Source organism: Talpa occidentalis, unplaced genomic scaffold, assembly GCF_014898055.3.
Source record: "Talpa occidentalis isolate TD23 unplaced genomic scaffold, MPIMG_talOcc4v2.1 talOcc4.10, whole genome shotgun sequence".
NCBI lineage: Eukaryota > Metazoa > Chordata > Mammalia > Eulipotyphla > Talpidae > Talpa > Talpa occidentalis.
In genome coordinates this window covers 6,244,729-6,264,291 of record NW_023600993.1, presented here as the reverse complement: position 1 = coordinate 6,264,291, position 19,563 = coordinate 6,244,729, and the positions used below count along the sequence as shown (strand labels likewise).

At 45.5% G+C, this 19,563-nt stretch overlaps 1 protein-coding gene across 3 annotated transcripts in view; it reads left to right on the top strand.

Annotated features, from left to right (window-relative positions):
• Positions 1 to 1,033: 1,033 nt before the first annotated feature.
• The window catches only part of TAMM41 (TAM41 mitochondrial translocator assembly and maintenance homolog), a 32,864-nt gene continuing 14,334 nt past the window's right edge, over positions 1,034 to 19,563 (top strand). The window contains exons 1-4 of one of the 3 annotated variants that reach the window (XM_037522993.2): positions 1,034 to 1,177; positions 2,658 to 2,840; positions 5,534 to 5,626; positions 12,005 to 12,155. In XM_037522993.2, the coding sequence (XP_037378890.1) occupies positions 1,052 to 1,177; positions 2,658 to 2,840; positions 5,534 to 5,626; positions 12,005 to 12,155 (553 nt within the window). In that variant the 5' untranslated portion in view covers positions 1,034 to 1,051. Of the gene's footprint in view, positions 1,178 to 1,325; positions 1,379 to 2,657; positions 2,841 to 5,533; positions 5,627 to 9,394; positions 9,535 to 12,004; positions 12,156 to 19,563 lie in introns of those variants that run through there. The other 2 variants (XM_037523003.2, XM_037523011.2) reach the window with 2 other exon arrangements.

Genomic DNA, 19,563 nt, shown 5'->3' with positions numbered 1-19,563 from the left:
GCGAAATAAGTCAGAAAGTAAAAAAAAAAAACCAGATGGTCTCACCCATAGCAGGAATTTAGAAAACCTAAATAAGGGACCAGGAAAAAGACTAATAAATACAAAGTAAAAATCAAAATCAACAAGCAACTATAAACCAGAGACACACTGGGGGGGGGGGCGGGCGGGGAGAGGAAGGATTAGGGTCAAAATAAGGGGGGTGCAATTGTATGGGGAATATAGCCAAAATGAAAATGCATACATTGTGCAAAAATGAAAAATGATGTAAGAATTATATAAAATAAAATATTTTTTAAAATAAAAAATAAAGCTTTTACTGATAAGGAGAAAAAAAAAAAAAGATAAAGTCATGCAATTTGCAGCAACATGGATGGCGCTGGAAGGGATCATGCTCAGCGAAATAAGCCAGAAAGAAAAAGAAAAATACCGGATGGTCTCGCTCATAGCAGGAATCTAGAAAACTTAAATAAGGGACCAGGAAAAAGACTAACTATAATAAAGAAAAAAACCAAAACCAACAAGCAATTATAAACCAGAGACACACTGTGGGGGGCGGGCAGGGAGAGGAAAGATAAGGGTCAAAATAAGGGGGGCGCAATTGTATGGGGAATATAACCAAAATAAAAATGCATACATTGTGCAAAAATGAAAAATGATGTAAGAATGATATAAAATAAAATATATTTTTTAAAAAGTGTGGGTTGTGGCGAGCACAAAAAAATTCTTCCGGCTCAAAGGCAGCTGCGCCCCTCTTCCAAGTCCCCTCTATTCCAGCCCGGGCCAGGCGGCAGCTTGCAACGCGCTCCTCCCGCCACCAGGGGGCGCTGAGCAGCCCGCGCTGCCCCTCGTTGCCTGGAGGGCGCTTTCTCTCGCGCCTTGACGCGCTCCTGCGTGCGGGGGGCGCGGCCTGCGGTGACGGCTCCGCCGGCGCGACCGCCGCCCCCGACCCTGCGCCCCGCGCCGCGGAGGCCGGCCGGTCCCTGCAGCCCCCCGGCCCCAGCACGCTCCCGCCAGGCCCGCCGCGCCCCGCCGCGGCCCCCGCGCCAGCCCCATGGCGCTGCAGAGCTCGGGGGTGGCCCTCCGCAAGATCCTGTCCCACTTCCCCGAGGAGCTGAGCCTGGCTTTCGCCTACGGCTCGGGGGTGTACCGCCAGGCGGGGCCCAGTTCAGGCCAGAAGGTGAGACCGGCCCTCCCCGCGGCCCCCGGGCCGGCCCCGCCCGCGCCCGGCCTGCCCGCGAGGTCCCCCCGCCTCGCCGGGCCCCGGGGCCGCCTGCCGCTCCGCGCGCGCGGCGCCCTGGCCAGCTAAGGGCAGGGGCCGGCTCCCAGGAGGAGTCACAGGTGATGGGTGACCGCAGGCTGCTCTCTGGCGTGCATTAAGGTGTGTTAGCTGTTAAGGGGTTAATGACACGTTTTGAAAAGACATGCCCGCCCTCCTCCCGCCAATGTTCAGTTGTCACCAGTGGTGTGCAGAGCACGTGGCGGGACACGCAGCAGGCCTGGTTCCAGAGCCACCTCTTGTTTCCAAAACTGGAATTGCCTCCAGGAAAAGGGCCCCCCTCCCCTGCCCTTTCCCTCATCCTGAGTCCCTACAGGTTAACAAGTCAGTCTGGAGTCTGACACCTAAGCCTCTGAAATCGGGGTCTATCTTTAGTGCCTGCAGTGAGCATTTCCCACCTGGAATCTTGCAACTATACTCTTGTGAGATGTCCCTGCTCTCGGTTGTTCCTCCCCTCAAGGAGCTCTTAGGCAGGAACGTTTCTTAGCATGGCAGCCAGGCAGCCTCTGTCTCTTCTCCCACCACGCCCCCACCCGTGTTCTAATGCAGCCACTCAAAGGAAATGCAGCACCTGCTGCCCATATCCACAGAAGCATTCTCCTCTGAGGGAACTGCCCCTTCTGGAGCTTCTCATGCTTCCACCCAGCCTGCCTAATTAACTCTTAAACATTTTTCGAGACACAGATTTATCAGAATCTTGAAGAAAGTAATTTCATGGGGAATTTTCTCCTTTCTGTTCTCCTGACCCCACTGAGTGAAGTTGGTGTCTTTACACTCCTAAAGTCCACTGAGTGACATTTACCTATTACCCCAATGCACCCTGGGCTCCTTACCTCTGTCCCAGCACCCAGTTCTCGTAGGTGCTCAGGGAGCAGCCGGTGAGTGGGTGAGAGTTAAAATAACTTACCTCCCTTTCCATGATACTTTATAGAGGTTACCCATCTGGTGTTGCTGGACCTGGATGAAAAGTAAAGTACATTTAGCTGAAAGCTGGTGTTATGCAAAGGTTGAGCCACAGAACTTGGAAACCAGATTGCTTGCGTCTGTCACTAGTGTCCTTGGGCTAGAAACTTACTCTGTTCTTTTTCCTATAAAATTGGAGTAATAAGGATCCCTGCCTTGTAGGCTAAGCCATTTTACTGTACATACCCTCTGGAAAGTGTTTTGAAGAAGACTGGCACAACAGCACCTGTTAAATAAGTATTTACTGTTATTTTTTGTATTGATGAAAACAAAGCTCAGTTCAACTCCAGAGACTTGAATTTCTGATGGCAAAACCAGATCTTCTGTTCATCAAAGCAGCGTAGGACGCCCCAGCTTTCTCCTCTATGTGGGTGTCTTTCTGGGATTTAGAGCTAAAGCTACTCTCTTTACATCGCAGGGCCTCATGTTGGACTTTGTGTTCTCGGTGGATGACCCTGTTGCATGGCATTCAAAGAACTTGCAGAAAAATTGGAGCCATTACTCTTTCCTAAAAGTGTTGGGGCCTAAGATGATCACAACTGTCCAGAATAACTATGGTGCTGGAGTTTACTACAACCCACTGATCATGTGTGATGGTAAGGTAAGTGACTTTGGGCCTTTGTCTTAAGTCGGGTGGCTCAGAACCTCTGTTACTAGAAAAACAGCTAAACGTGTGTTCTTGCAGTCAGGAAATATTCACACTCCTGTTGGTTAAAGGTGGTCAGATGTGGCTCCTTTAGTGGTTATCAAATGTTGGTAACCCCCCTGGAATGCCTGCCGGACACATAGGTTGCTGTCCTCCTCCGCCCCAACCCATCCTAGAGTTTCTGACTCAGTAGGTCTGGGATGGGGCTGAGGGACTTTCATTTTTTAAATTTAGCTCTGATTGCCATGTAATTAGGTGTACACCTTAATGATTGGATGAACTATTGCAAGATGGTTATTATAGTACATTTAGTTCACATCTATCACTACCAGTTACAAATCTTCTTCTGCTGTGATGAGAAATTTTAAGATCGACTGTCTAAGCAGCAAAGATCTGCATTTCTAGCAAGGTTGCAGGTGCTGCTGCTGGTCTGAAAAGCATACTTTAAGAACCACTGGTGTGTTGGGCCTCCCCGGTGGCGCAGCGGTTGAGCGCTGGGTTGCGAAGCTGCCCGCAGCCTCTGTGGCGCCGGTTCGATCCCCGGCTGCTCCCCGGCCACTGGAGGAGGGTCCCACATGGCGCGCAGACCTCTCCTGCCGCCCGCTGCTCCCCTCAGCAGTGTACTTCGGTCCTTCTGCCTGCTCTGCTCCCCGCTCTGGCTCTGGTGAATTCTCTCACCCTCCCGCGCTTCTGACTGTACCCAGTGCATGTATAAACAAAACAAACAAACAAATAAATAAATAAATAAAGCATGCCTCTATAAAAAAAAAAAAAAAAGAACCACTGGTGTGTTCAGTGGGAGGAATGGACAGACCCATTCAGGATTGAGGGGGAGAGGAATCTTACCTGCCTGTACTGACACTTGCGGGAGAAGTTGGAAGTGAAGAGGATGTCTTAGGGAGTTGGGAGCAGGTGGTACCAAGTGGTAGGGCAGTGTTGCTGAGCAAGTAAGATGCATGCACCCCAGCGGAAGTATGTCTGACAGCAGGCACCCTGCCAAACTCTCAGACCGAGGGCCTACTGTGATCTAGGCAGGAGCCCAACCAAAGAGCACCACCAGACAACTAAGACATATGCCTCCTAGAGATTAACTGGACTAGGACCACATGTCCACCAGCTGTGGCACATCTGCTTGGTGCTGCTAGTGGCTGAGAGCAGCCAAACTGATAGGCAGATAAGTCCATAGAATGCCTTGTTGAAATGCAGTTCTGATCTAGTTGGTCTGGGATGGAGCCAGAGATGCTACATGTTTTACAAGCTCCTAGGTGATGTTGATGCTGCTGGCCAGAGCGCCATGCCTTGAAGGGCAGGACTTGGAGTCCTGACTTGAGAAGGATTTTGATGACCTCTTCAGACACAGCAGGAATGGGTGTGCGATGGATGTGTTGTGTCTGTGTAATTTGGGGGCCATATATTTACTTTTCTGGTTGAGGTCCAGCCTGCTCCACCAGCACTTTGCAGATGAGGAAACGGGAGTTCAGATGGTAGAAATGAGGACCATGAGGTCATGCAGCTAGTTAGTGACATGCCCCCGTCTTCCAGGCCAGTGCTGTTTCTAGCACCTCCTGGCTGTTCTGTACCTGCAGCATGAGGGGCTTCTACAAGACTGGCCCATATGGGGTAGAAGGCTCTGCAGCACGGCCTCCCTCAGCCATGTCTTCATGCCAAACACGTAGCTTTCTTCTTTCCCCATAATTAATGTTAGGTTGAGCCTATCTCTAATTAGTCCTTTTCAAACAATATTACAAGCTCCAGTAGCCCAATGTTTGGACATAATTATATGCCACAGGGACCGTGCTTTTTAATTGAAATTCTTCAGCTACTTTTTAGCTATTTGCAGCTGGAGAAGGCTATTTGGAAACTGGAGTTCAGCACAGACTGTCTGAAGGTATTTGTTGATACAAATGGAATTTTGCAGCCTGGGACAGCAGCCTCGGGGTTTGCACATATTACTGTTGAAATGAGCTTGCCCACAATGCCATGTGTTCAGCTCTGATAGAAAGGTTTTATTTGGGGGAATCTCACTGTAAAAAAAAAAAAGTGTTTGAGATAATCAACAATAAGAGAGAAAGCTAAAAAAAAAAAAGGGAGAGAGAGAGAGAAAGCTACCTTGTTCCTGAAGACTTTTCAGTAAAATATTCCTGAAGACTTTTCAGTAAAGAAAATTTTTGTATTCTGTGATGAGAGAAATCCTGGAAGTCCAGGCTGAAATTCAGGGGGACTTGCATTGCACTCTGCCACTGGTGATGCCACCTTGGGCACGAAGGAAGGTCACTTGTTCTCTCTAAGAGCAAGGTTCTCATTCTTCAACTGAGGAGCTGCCCACCCTCCCTTCTTAGACTGTCTGTGGCAAAGACCAGTGTCTAATTTCTATTCGCTGAGGATTAGTGCTAATGGCCTATAAGGGCCATGGCCTCTTACATCTCAAGAACCTGAATTAAAATAGTGGTCACGTCCCCTCACAAAGCAGTCATGGGCACTAATCCTCTGGAAGTATATGGGGGGAGATGTGTTTTTACAAGGTATGCATTTTGAGCAACTTTGGAAATCAAGGACAGAAATTTAATCTATTTCCTTATGTTTTATATTTGCAGAAGCAACTCTTTGGTACTTTGCCCTTTAACTGGCCCATTTCTTTTCTTTTCCAGCTTATCAAATATGGGGTAATTAGTACTAGTCTTTTGATTGAAGATCTCCTCAACTGGAATAACTTATATATTGCTGGCCGGCTCCAGAAACCGGTGAGTGAGGGTCTTCAAGCATGCCTCTCCTCTCTGAACCTGATCTCACTTTAACCTTTGTGATTGCACTGGGATGGAACTTGAGGAAATAGGAGGGCGTTTCAGGCTCTTTTACTCCCTACAAAACACATGGCTGAACATAGCTCGGGTGTTACCCACACTCCCCCTGCCCTACTTTAGAAGTTTTTCCATTGTCTGAGTGGATCAGGCTGAGAGGTGATCTCCTGGGGCGGAGGCAGGATGGCAGAGGGGGTGCCCACACCCCAGCAGAGCTTCAGTCAGCACCAGCCAGACCACCTTTCCTTTGAGAACAACGTCAGTGCGTGGGCACTCCAACGTGTCCTTGGTGGTACCCGGCGAGCCTGGGCAGCACCTGGTACACTGCCAGCACCCAGCAAGTAGTTTTTCGATAGATCACCAGGCAGTTGTTCCAGAGGGAATAGGATCACTGCATCAGCCTACTCGGGCCATTGGTGACATCCTGTTTCCCCCCTCCCCCCTGGTCTGGGACACTGCTGAGAAGGCTCCAGGGTGGCATCTCCTGGCTGTAACAGACAGAAAACGGGGGAAAGTGGGAGAGAACCTGAGCTTTTGAAGTGTTTCCAGTTACCACATTTCTCCTTTTTTGCAGATATGTAGTCTGTTTTCTGGCAAAGGGTCTTCACAGTTTAAGAGCCATGTGACACCATCACATTTGCTAAATTTCACAGCAAGAAAAATTTTTCTTTGTGCTGCCAGAGGGTCTTGGGCCTTGTAAGGGAGGTACATGGGTTGTTTTCAGGTGTTTCCTTTGAGAGCCTAAATAGAAAACCACACAGAAATTCAGAGATTTTACCCTACCTTGGCCCTTGGGGTTGTGCCATGAAAACCTGTCAGGCTAGGTGGGCAGTCGGTGCCATTTTGCCTTGTACCTGGGCTTGAATTTCCTGGACTTGAATTTTATGGTATTGCTTGTTAAAGACACCTAGAAACACCTGACCTGGGCGGTAGTTACACAGTGTACACGTGTAAACATGTCAGATTGAGCCCACAGGCCTGTGGCTTTCCTGTGTGTGACTTTTACCTCAATAAACACATGTTTTTTGAAGCCCAGAGACAATAGGTTTTACTGTAGTGATTTCAAAGCTCTGTATATGGATTTCTCATTTCTAGACTGGATAGCTAGAAAGGTAACTAAACGAAATTCAAAATTAGTAAATACTCATTTTCTAAGTCCCCCCCCCCAACCAAAATTTGTAGTTTGAGGGAAAGAATAATAAACATAGAATTAGAAGCCTTAGGTCTTGTTCACTCCTGCCACTTAGTAGCTGTTGATATAGATTTGAGCAGCTTATTTTACCTTTCTGGACCTTAGGTAATTGACCTTTACAACGGGATAACAGCACTGCCCTGCCTGCTTCCTGGAGGTGTTGAAAGGTAGAAGCAGATTGGAGTGCCGAGAGGTGCACAGGTGGCTCAGAGTCAGTGGACCCAGGGTTTGGCTCCCAGTTCTGACCCTGCCACCTGTGTGACCTGCACCAGTGACTGAAACCTGGGGGCATCTCTGTGGATGAGGCTGGTGACACCCACCTCAGCAGGCCCTGGAGAAGTGCTCAGCTTTACATGCGCTTAGGAGACACCCAAGAAATAATCTATCTCTTCTCTCTGTTCTTGCTTATCTCAGATTTATTTTTAGATAAAATGAGAATACTGGGTGTGAAAATATATTATTTTCTGTACATGCATTATGCTTGGGATATTTCAAAAAAAAAAAATTTTAATGGGCTTTAGAAAACCAAAACACCATTATTGTAGAATTTAAGCTCTGAAAATGACCTCAGATTCATCTGAGTGTCTTATATCCTAATAAAATAAAAACAGCAATTTAAGACAAGCAGTAGCAGCTGCACTCATAACATGTAAAACTTCATTTTTCAGACAACTTGGAAGAAGAAAGTGTTACTGATACATGACTGTCCCTCAGGCTTGTAAACTTCTAGCACAAAAAGACTAGGATGCCTTGAAATTTACTTGGAAGGGTTGAACATTATACCTGTAAAAACCAAATTGAAAGTCATAAATGGGGAAAGTAACTCTCCCACCTACTCCTGCCCCAGTTTCTTCATGGGTACCAATCATTAACCAGAGAATTCTCAGCCCTATCTTTAAGCAGACTATTTTTACCTCTAGGTGGCAGCAGATATCAGTCAAATTTGAATGAATCAAATGAAAAGAAAGGGTTGGTACCATTTTGGACCAAACAAAAGAATAAATACCTTAAGAAAGAATTTTGAGAGGTGTGAATTCTTTGTTTTTATGTGTTTTAAAGGAAGGAATTATATTAAATTATATTGTCTAGAGCTCTGAAATTACCTTTCAGATAATTTAAATTACCTTTCAGATAATACCTTGCAAATAAAAGAGACTTTCCAATCACTTGCAACTTAAGTCTTTAAAAGACATACAGAGGGTTACATGGGAGCATTCTGTGCTGTCCGTGCACTTTTGCTGTAAATCTAAAACTGCTCTGAAAAATAAAGTTTATTAATAATCATTTTTAAAAAGAAATGTAAAGGAGTACCTTGCTTTAAAAGATGGACAATTCTGGTGAGTAACTAAACTTCATACTTTACCATTAGCTTAATCAGCCCATTTTTTAAAATTTAGTACAATCTTAAGGTTCTTAGTCTTATACCAACTCATTATTCCAAGAAAAGAGCCATAAAACTTGAAGTATTTAATAGGACCTTGTGGCTAATCTTTTTTTAATTCAGAACAACCACTCTCAATATTAGTAGTCATTTCCCTAATTTTCTTGTGCTTTTGCATTTTGCTTTTACTATATAGATAATTTGCCTGAAGCTTTTAGGTATTCACACTGACATACAACAATATTTTTGCTCCCTTACTGAGAGGGTTTGAATGTATTGCAGTGTATTTTCTCTTTCATTTGCTTATAATAAAGCTTTGTAACAGCTTTATAGAGACAGTTCACACACATTACAATTCAACCATTTAAAGTGTACAATTCAGTGGTTTTTAGTCTATGCACAGTTTTAACCATCACTATAGTGTGGCTTTATTGATTTTCTTTTTGTGCATAGAAAAATACCAGCAGTATAAAAGATCCTTAACATAGAGTCGGAAAACTTGACTTACTAGTCTTGGCTCTACCCAGCTGTGAGCAAATCTTTGGGCCTCTAGCCTTTGAAATGCAAAGATTGAGCCTTTCATTCATTTACTTATTCAAAAGACAATGAAGTTTCTTCTCTGTGTACGCCAAAGGAATTAAAAGACACCACACTGCTAGTTCTGGCAGAGCCCACAGCCCAGCAGGTAGATAACGGACAAGGTCTCATCCAACTCAAATGTTCACTGCTCCTTCTTCGTCCCCAGGCAGTGACCATTTACAGAAATTCTCCTTTCCAGCCATTTGGAATAGGCAACTTCTCTGGAAAGTGGCATGTGGTTCGTAGCGAGTTTTTGGACTCTGTTCGTGCTGTGTTCTTTGTGCCGATCCAGCCACTCTTTGCAATTCAAGTCCTGTCTCCATGTGACTGTATTATGGAGGAGCTCACATGTGACTTTCCCTTTTTTCCTATCTTGAAAGGTACCCACAAATCTCTGAGTTGGGCTTTTGAAAGCCCCTCCAAGCATTGCCCTCTTCCTCTGCAGTAAAGACTTTCTCCCTGGCAGAAGTGTGAGTGCTCTCTGCGCGGTTCAGGTCGGGGCACCCCCGTCAGATACAAACAGCTATTCACAAATCTGAGGACTTTCTTTTTTTCCCAGGCCTCCCTGGCAGTGTCCCAGGAGTTCACTGGCTTTTCACTCTGAACAGCAAATAGCAGTGCTGCTGAGACAAGTTCCTAGGTCACCCTACACTGGAGAACCAGATCAGCACAGTACAGTCTTCTGACATTTTTCTTTGAGTAAGGATACTTTTTATTTTCTTTACTCTCTTGAATAGCAAACTATTGCTTTTTCACCACTTAACTAGAATAACTTTCTTGGAGAACAAGGGGTAATCGTTGCATAGGAAAATTTCCCCAGACTTACTGTGGCCTTTGCCTGTTTGATTTGTTAGCTTAAAGTAGCTTCTAATTCCATTGAGTTTCTGTAAAAGTTGCCGAAAAACCAGAGGGTGAAGGATTATTGGCCAGGAGCTGGTGATGAGGATAAAGAGTGGGAACTGTGAAGTGAAGAGGCTTCATGGGTTATGGAAATAGGGGCCTGGTCCAGGCCACCACCTCTGATGGGGAGATCATTCAACCCTCTGGGCCTCAGTTTCCCCATCAGTGAGATGGAGGTGGCCCTCCTAGGTTCATGAGTCCTTATGGGGCACAAGGTTTGGGAAAGTTACTCAAGGAACAAGCAGAAGTTCTATAGGATCTTAAAATTTGTCTTAATCACATTTCAAGGTAAGAAGTTCACCAGAACAGGTCCCTAACTGAATGCTTGAGGATAGTTCAAAATACCGAGAGCTGGACTTGCCAAGAATAGGGTGTTACCCTGATTTTTGCAGCTGAGTCATGCAACCGTGGGCCTGTCTTGCTCCTGGCTGCTTTTGGACTTACTTTCTACAGATGATCGAAGTGATAGCGAACTCACCCAGGCACTGAGAGGCTTAATTGAGCGCTATTAAGTCCTTGTAATTACAAGGGAGGAGGTGGCAGTGTTAGTCAAGTGGTTTGCCTAAGCCATACGCACGGTGTGCATGTTACAAAATCCTCTGCAGACTTTTATGAATGTTCATCTGTTTTCCCTTAGAAAAAAGGTAGGGAGAAGAGTTAAAGATAGAATTTAGCTTCTTAAGCCTGATTAATAAAATAGTTGTTTTATAATACTGCTTTTTATAATTCATCTTAAAAATAAAGAAACGACTTTGGGATGAATAGCACTGTCCTCTTTCCTTGCTTTCTAATAAAATTTTAATTTGGTGTTTTGCATAGTATGTGTCTTTTATGTGCCATCTTAATTTTGTGAGAGGTTACCTCTATTTAACAAATAAAGACAACTTAGGCTGTGTTTTTTAAAATAGGAAGAACATTTGGTCACAGTGCTAAATGGTTTATACATCCCAGATTTATGGCAGTCCTCATTAGGGACTTCTAGACCTTTTCTTTGTTTAGAAAATCAGAAGCATCATGATGGTATAAAGACAATGGCAGGTGTGTATGTGGGCTCGACTACGCCCAAGAGTGATCGGGCTGCTGTGGACGTGGCATGGTTCTTGAAATGTCCCTGATCAAAAGCATCCATGTTCCTGTCAGCCTTGTAGAAAGGTGCATTCAGGCCTCGTCCACAAACTTGGGGGTGGGCCTTAATAGTATGTGTGTCAGTTAGCCCTCCAGGCAGTTCTGATGTCCTTAATGGTGAGACCCACCAGCCCAGAGAAACTCATGTTGTGCACCCAGAAGGACAGGCAAGGGGCTCCCTTCTGCTGAGCATCCACAGGAAGCATCTCACCAAACCATATGCCCACTGTCACAGAGCCAGTAAAAGATGGAGCTGGGACTTGAACATGTTCTTCTTTGAAACCAAGAATCTCTGCACATATTTTAATGGATTGGGGGAAAGTCAAATGAGAAATATCCTTTTTATTGACCAAGGCGTTCACTAGTACATGACACACTTTTCATTTATTATTTTGTGCGGTCTTTGTCACTGATGCACATGTATTATCCCCATTTTGTAGATTGAAGACTTAAGTTTAAACAGGTAAGCTGCCCAAATTCATGCAATTAGTAAATACCCAGGTTGAGCCCAGACCCCTCCCCCAAGCCCATGCTCTCTATATAGCAACTCATTTTCACTTCTTTCTTAGCCAAGTTCAAAATCAGCTCCAAATAGACTGTCCTCAGGTTATGTGTGGACAAGAACAGAGGCAAGTACTTCTTTCCTTAGAAAAGTACTTTCCTTAGGGAAGAAGTACTTTCTAAGGAAAGAAGTACTTACGCCACTTGCGCATCAGGAAATTTATGAAGAACAATGAGATGATAAAATTTTAAAATACCAAGGGATAGTTATACCATTTATTCTGACTTACAAAGCCTGTGGTGACTTTCAGAGTGACCCATTTTTGCTGGGTCTCCCCCATGTGTGCAGGAGATGTTGGTGTTATTACATGTTTTTATTGAACTTTTTGACCTTTTACCAAAATCCTCTAGTGAGTTTCCTCATGTGAGAGAAGCAGATTTGTGTATGTGTATTTTCTTCTGTGGTGTGGTTTCTCTGACTTGAGCATAAAATAGGAAGCTCTGGGGTTGCCTGCTAGAGTGACTGTGTGTCTGTTGGCCTAGTATTCCCAGAGCTAGGGACAGTCCCAGTACGTGTGCAAGTCCTTACCTTGAGCAGTGCTCCACTTCTGGGGTTTTTCATCTGAGGTTCTGCTTTTGTCAGGTGAAAATCCTAGCCATGAACGAGAACATCATGCTGAGGTCAGCCCTTGATAGAAATCTGAAAAGCGCTGTGACCGCTGCCTTCCTCATGCTCCCTGAAAGCTTTTCCGAAGAAGACCTCTTTCTAGAGATCGCTGGGCTCTCCTACTCAGGTGAGTCATGGGTATCCACATTTCCTGCAGGATGGCAACCTGTCCCAGCACCTTGCCAGCCTCCCGCGCTGGGCTCTGCGTGGAGTGTTGAGGCTTCTCCACCTGTAAGCCCGGTGTAGGTACTGCGAGAACCCCACGACCTGCCTCTGGTCTCCTCTCTGCATCTCTACCTAGAGCACCCCAGGGGAATCTTTTTGTCATTCGTTTGTGTTTTGAAACCACTTCAAGCTTACAGGAAAGTTCCTTTAATAATACAGAAAATTCCCCCACCTTCCCTTTCCCAGCCTTAACAGTTTTAAGCTTTCAACACATTTATCACTCCATAGCAGTGTTGTATTTTTCCAGCATCCCAGGGAGACATGTTAGAACACACAACTGCTCCCCGCCCCCCTGCCCCAGACAGCTGGCTTAGGGGCCTGGGGAAGGACCCAAGAATTTGTATTTCTAGCAAGTTCCTAGGTGATGCTGATGCCCTTCCCAGCTGCTCTCTAGTACATAATCACCTGTGTGAGGTATTTTTTCCTGAACTATTCAAGAGTAGATTTACATGTGTCCCCTTCAGCTAGATACTTCAGTGTGTTTCCTAACAAGGACTTGCATAACCATGGTGCAATTGTCAATTTGGGATATGCCGTCCAGGTCAGTAGTATATTTATGGAATTAACAGTCCATAACTCCAAACATTGTCAGTTGTCCAAGTATGTCCTTTGTAGTATTCCCCCTCATGTGTGTGACCCAAGCAAGGGTCACACCCTCTACTTAGCTGTCTCTTTCATCTTCTAGTCTGGAATGCTTCCTGTCCCTTTCTTGGTCTCACAAGACAGTCACAGTTTTGAAGTCTACAGACCAGCAAAGTCTGCTCCCAGCTCCATAAGCAGGCTTTCCCCTCAGGCTGAGCTTCCACTGCTTCTGCTCACACCAGTCCTTCCTGAGATGGCTGCAGAATGGTGATTTTCCAGCTCCACCTCTTCTCCATATTAGGGGAAAGCTTTCTTCCCCATTCATCTCACAAAGGGCACCTTTGTGGGCGGAGATGCAGAGGGTCCTCTATTTTGCCCACCCCACTCCCACCTCCATTTCTCCCCATGTAACCCATGTCAGCAGAGGGCTAAGTGGGTTCTAGTTTTCTGTATATTCTAAACTTCGACTTGAGAATTTTATCAATAACCTAATTGTTTTCACCCATTTGCAGACTCTCTTAAATGGGTACTTAGCCTGTGGCCATCTGTAGTGATCCTTGCTATGCCTCCTGAACAGGCCGTGTTTTGTCCTCCTAGTTTTTCTGTGCTCTGAGACGTGTTCAAGTTGTTCAGCAAATACTTGCTGACTCAGAACAGTGCCGTCCTCTTATCTTGCTTCATTTAATGTTTCTTAAGGGCTGCATCAGACACACACAGGTTGGTAGGTAGGCTGATGAGTAGGTAGACATGTAGGTGTGTAGAGAGGTAGGAAGAGAGATAAGTGACCCACTTATCCCACCACTGAATCCTCATTGAATAAGTGACCCACTTATCCCACCATTGAATCCTCACACAGCAACCCTGTTTGTTCAGCAGACACGTGTTGTATGCCCTTGTGTGCTGCCTTGTGCTCAGGTCCATCAGGATATGACTGAAACTCCTTCCTTAGTCCATGCCCCTTTGGGAGAGACAAACCATAATGAAGCCACAGGGTAACTGCAGAGTAGTGGGAGGAGAGAATAAGTAGGCTAGGCAGGCTGTGTTTACCACTGACAGTTGGGGGGCCCTGCGGTGGCTCTCTCTGAGCTCAGGTCAGGAAGCCTTCAGGAGCGTTCTGGGCTGTGGGAGCCAGGCTGTTCAAGAACGTGAGCTGCTGCTTCCCAGCCGGGGTCTGGGCCTTGCGTGTCTGGCTCTGCACTCCTCCGGTCTCTCCCATTTCTCATCTAGTCGCCTCTTGTTTTCTTGCCATTTTATTATTTATTGCTTAACCCAAATTTGGGTCAGAGAATTTGGCCAAGTATCCTGTATTACTCATCTCAGTGAGGTTGACTTCTCACTGCAAACTACCTAGGACATAGTATACTTGGCCTGTCCTCTCCAAAAAGAACTGATTCTAGCTCCATGCTGTCCCAAGCTCACGACTGAGACATTTCTAGAAAATCTTCTATATGCCAATTGTCTAGAACTGGGAACATTTTCCCTTTGAAACAACATCATCTGTAAGGGTTGTTCCTAAGCCAGGACACAGTATAATTGATGGTTACTTAGTCTGTAATGTGATGGAACTGGACTAAAATCTAGAGAATAGAAGGATGGGCTCTCCTAGTACAAGGCCTGCCCCAGGCTGTAGAAAGGAGAGCTTTTCCTCCTGCCTTTCCCCAGCTTCCAAGAACCCAGTGTCCTGGAGTCAATGGGGTACTGTCCCTTTGGCAAGCCACTGTAGCCTCCCAAACCCTCAGACTGTTCCAGATTTCAGCTTATCCACCGTTCTCATTTTTATTTACAACTTTGACATTTACAAGAGAGAATATGTTGCCCCCTGACCTGTAAAGTTCATCATTTCTCCCTGGAAAGGGACTGGTGGGAGAGAGGAAAGAAAAGTGTCTGCGTTATTGGACAAGTTCCTGCCAGTAATTACTGGCAGAGACAAGATCTGTCAGTAATACTGTAGTAATAACCCCCTGAGTTTTATATAGTATTTAAGGATGACTTTGACTGCCCTGGGGTCAGTATTTATGGCAATATTGTTGTAAATGATGGTGAGAAAGGAGTAGGTGGAAGATGAGAGCCTGCAAAATTGGGGAGGAGAACGCGTCCTGATCCTTCATTTATTCTTAGAAGTCAGCATTTAAGTAAACAGAGAAGCAAAACCAAGTGAATTTTAAAGGGTCACCTTGAACTTTCTTATGTAAGTACAGAGTATTAAAATGGCTTATTTTGGGTAATGATCCTGTATATTTATCAAATATCCCACACCTTATAAAGAATTGGAGATAAAATTTCTACTCCAAGGAACTTCACGTTAATAAACACCCATCATCATGAGTCACGGGGGGACTTGAAAAACAGCAGGGGACATGAAAGCACAGGGCTTGTCTGGGGAAGAAGAGTAGATGGAGGTGCCTAGCCCAGGGCTCATGGCGGCGCAAATCACATTTATTATTGCGCACTGGCAGCAGCTCTCATTTCTTTTGGTGGGATAACTACTTTTATCCTCATGACAACCCTTTGATTGGGGTGCTCTTGTCGCCCCGTTTTATGGATGGGAAAACAAGCCCTGTCTCTGATCACTAGCCTGATAGATCAGTAGCCGGTGGAGCTAAAATTTTCATCCACACTTGTAACTTCACTTCTCTGGAGTTTTGGAGAAGAGGTTAGACCAGATCGGGGAGGCGGGGGGCGGGGTGAATTATTTGATGCCAAGTCAGAAGAGAGGACAGCTGACGACCTGGCCACATCAAGGAGTCCTGGGCACTGAGATGGCCTAAGGTTGCTGTGGAAGTTATTTTGCCAGCAATGTGCAGGAGGGAGAGAGACTGAGAACAGAGGAAAGTGTTCTTTATTCACGAAATCATTGCTAAAGTCTTCTAGCCTGGACACAAAGGCAATGAAGGAGGCGTGTGTGGTCACAGCTGCCAAGACCAAGATGGCCACAAGACTGGTCACCTTCCTCAGGAATGCCTGGGTCGAGGATGCATCCTTCACCATCGGGGTGCCGTGGTGCCTGCATCTCCGACCTCTCTGCAGCCTCTTCACCAAGTATGCCATCATCCTCACCAGGGCACGCCCTGCAGCTACCCCGTGCCCCCTGCCCAGGGTGATGGAGACATGCCCAGGGCTGCAGCTTGGGGTGACTGAAGAAACTGTGAGCAGTGACATGACAGGGAACAGACCCCTGCCCTGCCCTGTTCGTTTTTACATTTATAAAATGTAAAATGTAAAAACATTTATAAAATGTGAAAAACAGACAAAGAAATGGACGCATGTATCAGGCAGGCCTCTGCTCTGGTGGGGTTTTCATGCCAGCTGAAAAGCTCGCACATGGTGGCCCTGGAATAGGGCAGAAAGAGTCACCAAGGAAGTCTTCTCTAGGCGGTGGCATCTGAACTGAGCACCCACAGCCGAGGACCCAGAGGCTCGCCATCCAGGCAGAGGCCACCATTCCTGGCACTCGGCTCTAGAACCCCACTGTGGCTCCTAGTGGGCGCTTAGTGCTCTTGCGGAGTGTGACGATGAGCATCCGAGCCAGTAAGCACTTGAACAGCGCATGCGAATAATCAGCATTAAGCCCTTTACTCCTCAAATATCCTGTGTTGTATTTTTAAAAATACTTAATAAAATAATTTTTTAAAAAAGGTATTCACTGAATACAGCACTAGGGAAGTGCTTAATATCCAGGACTTTGGGGCCTCCCCGGTGGCGCAGCGGTTGAGCGCTGGGTTGCGAAGCTGCCCGCGGCCTCTGCGGCGCCGGTTCAATCCCCGGCTGCTCCCCGGCCACCGGAGGAGGATCCCACATGGCGCGCAGACCTCTCCTGCCGCCCGCTGCTCCCCTCGGCAGTGTGCTTCGGTCATTCTGCCTGCTCTGCTCCCTGCTCTGGCTCTGGTGAATTCTCTCACCCTCCCGTGCTTCTGACTGTGCCCAGTGCATGTATAAACAAAACAAACAAATAAAATAAATAAATAAAAAACATGCCTCTATAAAAAAAAAAAAAAATCCAGGACTTTGGCTTCAGACTGCCTGGGTTCAAATCCCGGCTTCCTCTCCATTAACTTTCTTATCTCCTTGTGACTATTGTTTCATCTCTAAAGGAGGATTGTATTTAGATTAAATTAAATCATACGTGAAAAGCAGGTAGCACTGCCTGTCATGTAGTAAATGCTCAATAATATCAGCTGTTACTCTGTCAGGCACGTTTCCACTTTTATTAACAAAGCAGCTTGATGTAACAGACAACAGAGTGGACAAGACTCTGGCTAGACAGCGTGCCCACTCTGCAGAGGGCCTTGAACCTTCCTGAACTCCATTTTTCTTAACTGTAAAATGGAAATAAACTGTCTCAAAAAGAGGTTTACAATAAGTTCATATGTGTAAAAACCCCCAGCATCTTAACTCGTTGGTAGCTGGCACTCACAAAAATGATTGGTCCTTAAGAAATGAAAACACGTTCAGGCTTTCAGGAGAGAGAGAGAATGAGTTTCTTTCAATGCCAGATTGTCTGCACACAAACGAGCTACTTCTAGGAATAAGACAAAGCAGTGAGGAAGTTGCCAGTTGAATAATTCTTAGAGAAATAAATTAGATATGGGTGCCAGCACCCTGTGGTATGAGCAAATGTCGCATTTCTGGATCCTGGTAAACGCCAGGGAGAAAACTTTTCCCCTGGGTGAGAGCTGCCAGCACTTATCCTGCAACCATCAGACCAGACACCCTGAGCCCTGCAGGCAGCACCCTTGGATACCTGCATCTGGGGACTGGCCATCACAGGAGTGCCACATGTCTGCCCACTCAGCTCTAGCTTTCACTGCAGCCTCCGCTGGATCGCCTCATGCTCTGCAGTCACTGGTGATTTCTGAGAATTAAACACTCCTGGAGAGACAGTACTAAGCAGTGACTCCAACATTTAAGGATTATCTACTGTGTCAGGTGTCATTCTGAGTGTTCTGCATGTGTGGACCTATTTCAACCCTGAAACGTGTAAACTGGTTGCTATTACTGCTTTTGTTTACATTTGAGCACTCTGAAGTCCAGAGAAGTTAAGTGGCTTGTCCTGGGTTGTAAGCACCACACTGAGATCTGGTTCTGGGATCCCGGCTCTCAGTTCCTCTGTTGTACAAAGGGTCTGTCGTGGCAGGTGTCCTCCCTGGTTCTCAGCTGGGACCCTCTTCCCCCAGATAGCTCCCCTCCCGCTCCCCATTGTCTTTCTCTGTTCGTGTTTTCCACTTCCACCCTCTGAAATAACTGTAGTATTTTTGTTTGTGGGTTTGTCCTGGGCCTTTGTTACACGCCTGGAAGGCAGAGGCAGGGATATGTGTCTTGTTTTGCTCACCGTAGTGCTTATAATTGGTGCCTGGCATGTGTGAGGTACTAGTAAATAAAGAACGACTGTAGGCATGATTATGATAGTGGCTCCTTCCTGAATCAGCATGTAAACCTGATGCCTCCTCACCCTCCCTCTACCCAGCCCTTGTGTGCTCTAAAGTGTGGAAAAGAAAACAGTGATTCAGATTTATAGCACCATGCACATGCCTTTATTATTATCTCACGCTCCTCCACATGTTTGTGTAATACCATCACTTTTCTGCAGCCATGGAGATATTTTAGAGGTGCGTTTTGAATGCTACATTAAGACGACCTTCTAGAAATACTGCCTTAGTCATGCAAAAAAATTAAATTAGGCTCCTAACTCACACCATACACAAAATTAACTCAGAATGAATTATGGATGTAAGATCTAAAACTACGAATCTCTTCAAAGAGTGACTCAGGGTTAGTCCCTGGTTTCTTAGACACCAAAGCACAAGCAACAAAAGAAAAAATAGATAAATGGGATTGTATGAAAATTTGTGCCGAAAACAATCAAGGAAGTGAAAAGATCCAACAAATGGGAAAAATATTTACAAATCGTGTATCCAATAAGGGACTGTGTCTAGATTATATGAAGAATTCTCAGTGTGCAGTAAGACAGAAACAATTTAGAAGTGGACAGAGAGGACTTGAGTGGACGTTTGTGAAAAGGTCTGTGGATCACCAGTAGGCACAGTGGTCAGGGACTGCCGCTCACAGCCTCCTCAGGTTCCAAGCATGCTGTCGTAATTGGTGTGACTTCCATCTTTTTATGGCTAGATAATACTCCCTGTATATACACACATATATATATTGACACCAAGTTTTCTTTATCCATCCCTGTATAAGCATTTAGGATGTTCCCACAACTCTTGGCAGTTGTAAGTAATAGTGCGATGAACATGGGGCACAGATATCTTTTCAAGATAGTGATTTACTTTCTTGTGTATAAATACCCAGAAGTGGAACTGCTGGATCCTGTGATAGTTCTATTTTTAATTGTTTGAGACCCCTCCATGCTCTTCTTTATAGTAGCTATAGCAATTTACAATCCCGGCCACAGAATATAAGGGTTTTCTTTGCCACTTGGAGCCTCCTGTCTTTGTGATAGTAGCCACCCCAACAAGTGTGTGGTGGCTCCTCATTTTCATTTTGATTTCCTGTATGATTAGCGGCGGGCCACACTTTTCATGTACATGCTGACCATTTGGATGTCTTTTTGGTAAAATGTCTATGTAGTTGCTCTGCCCATTTTAAACCAGATTTTTTTAAAAAAAAAATTTGAGTTATACAAGTTCTTTGTATTTTGTCAATATTAACCCCTCATCAGATACATGATTTATAAATACATTCTTACATTCTGTGAGGTTGCCTTTTCATTT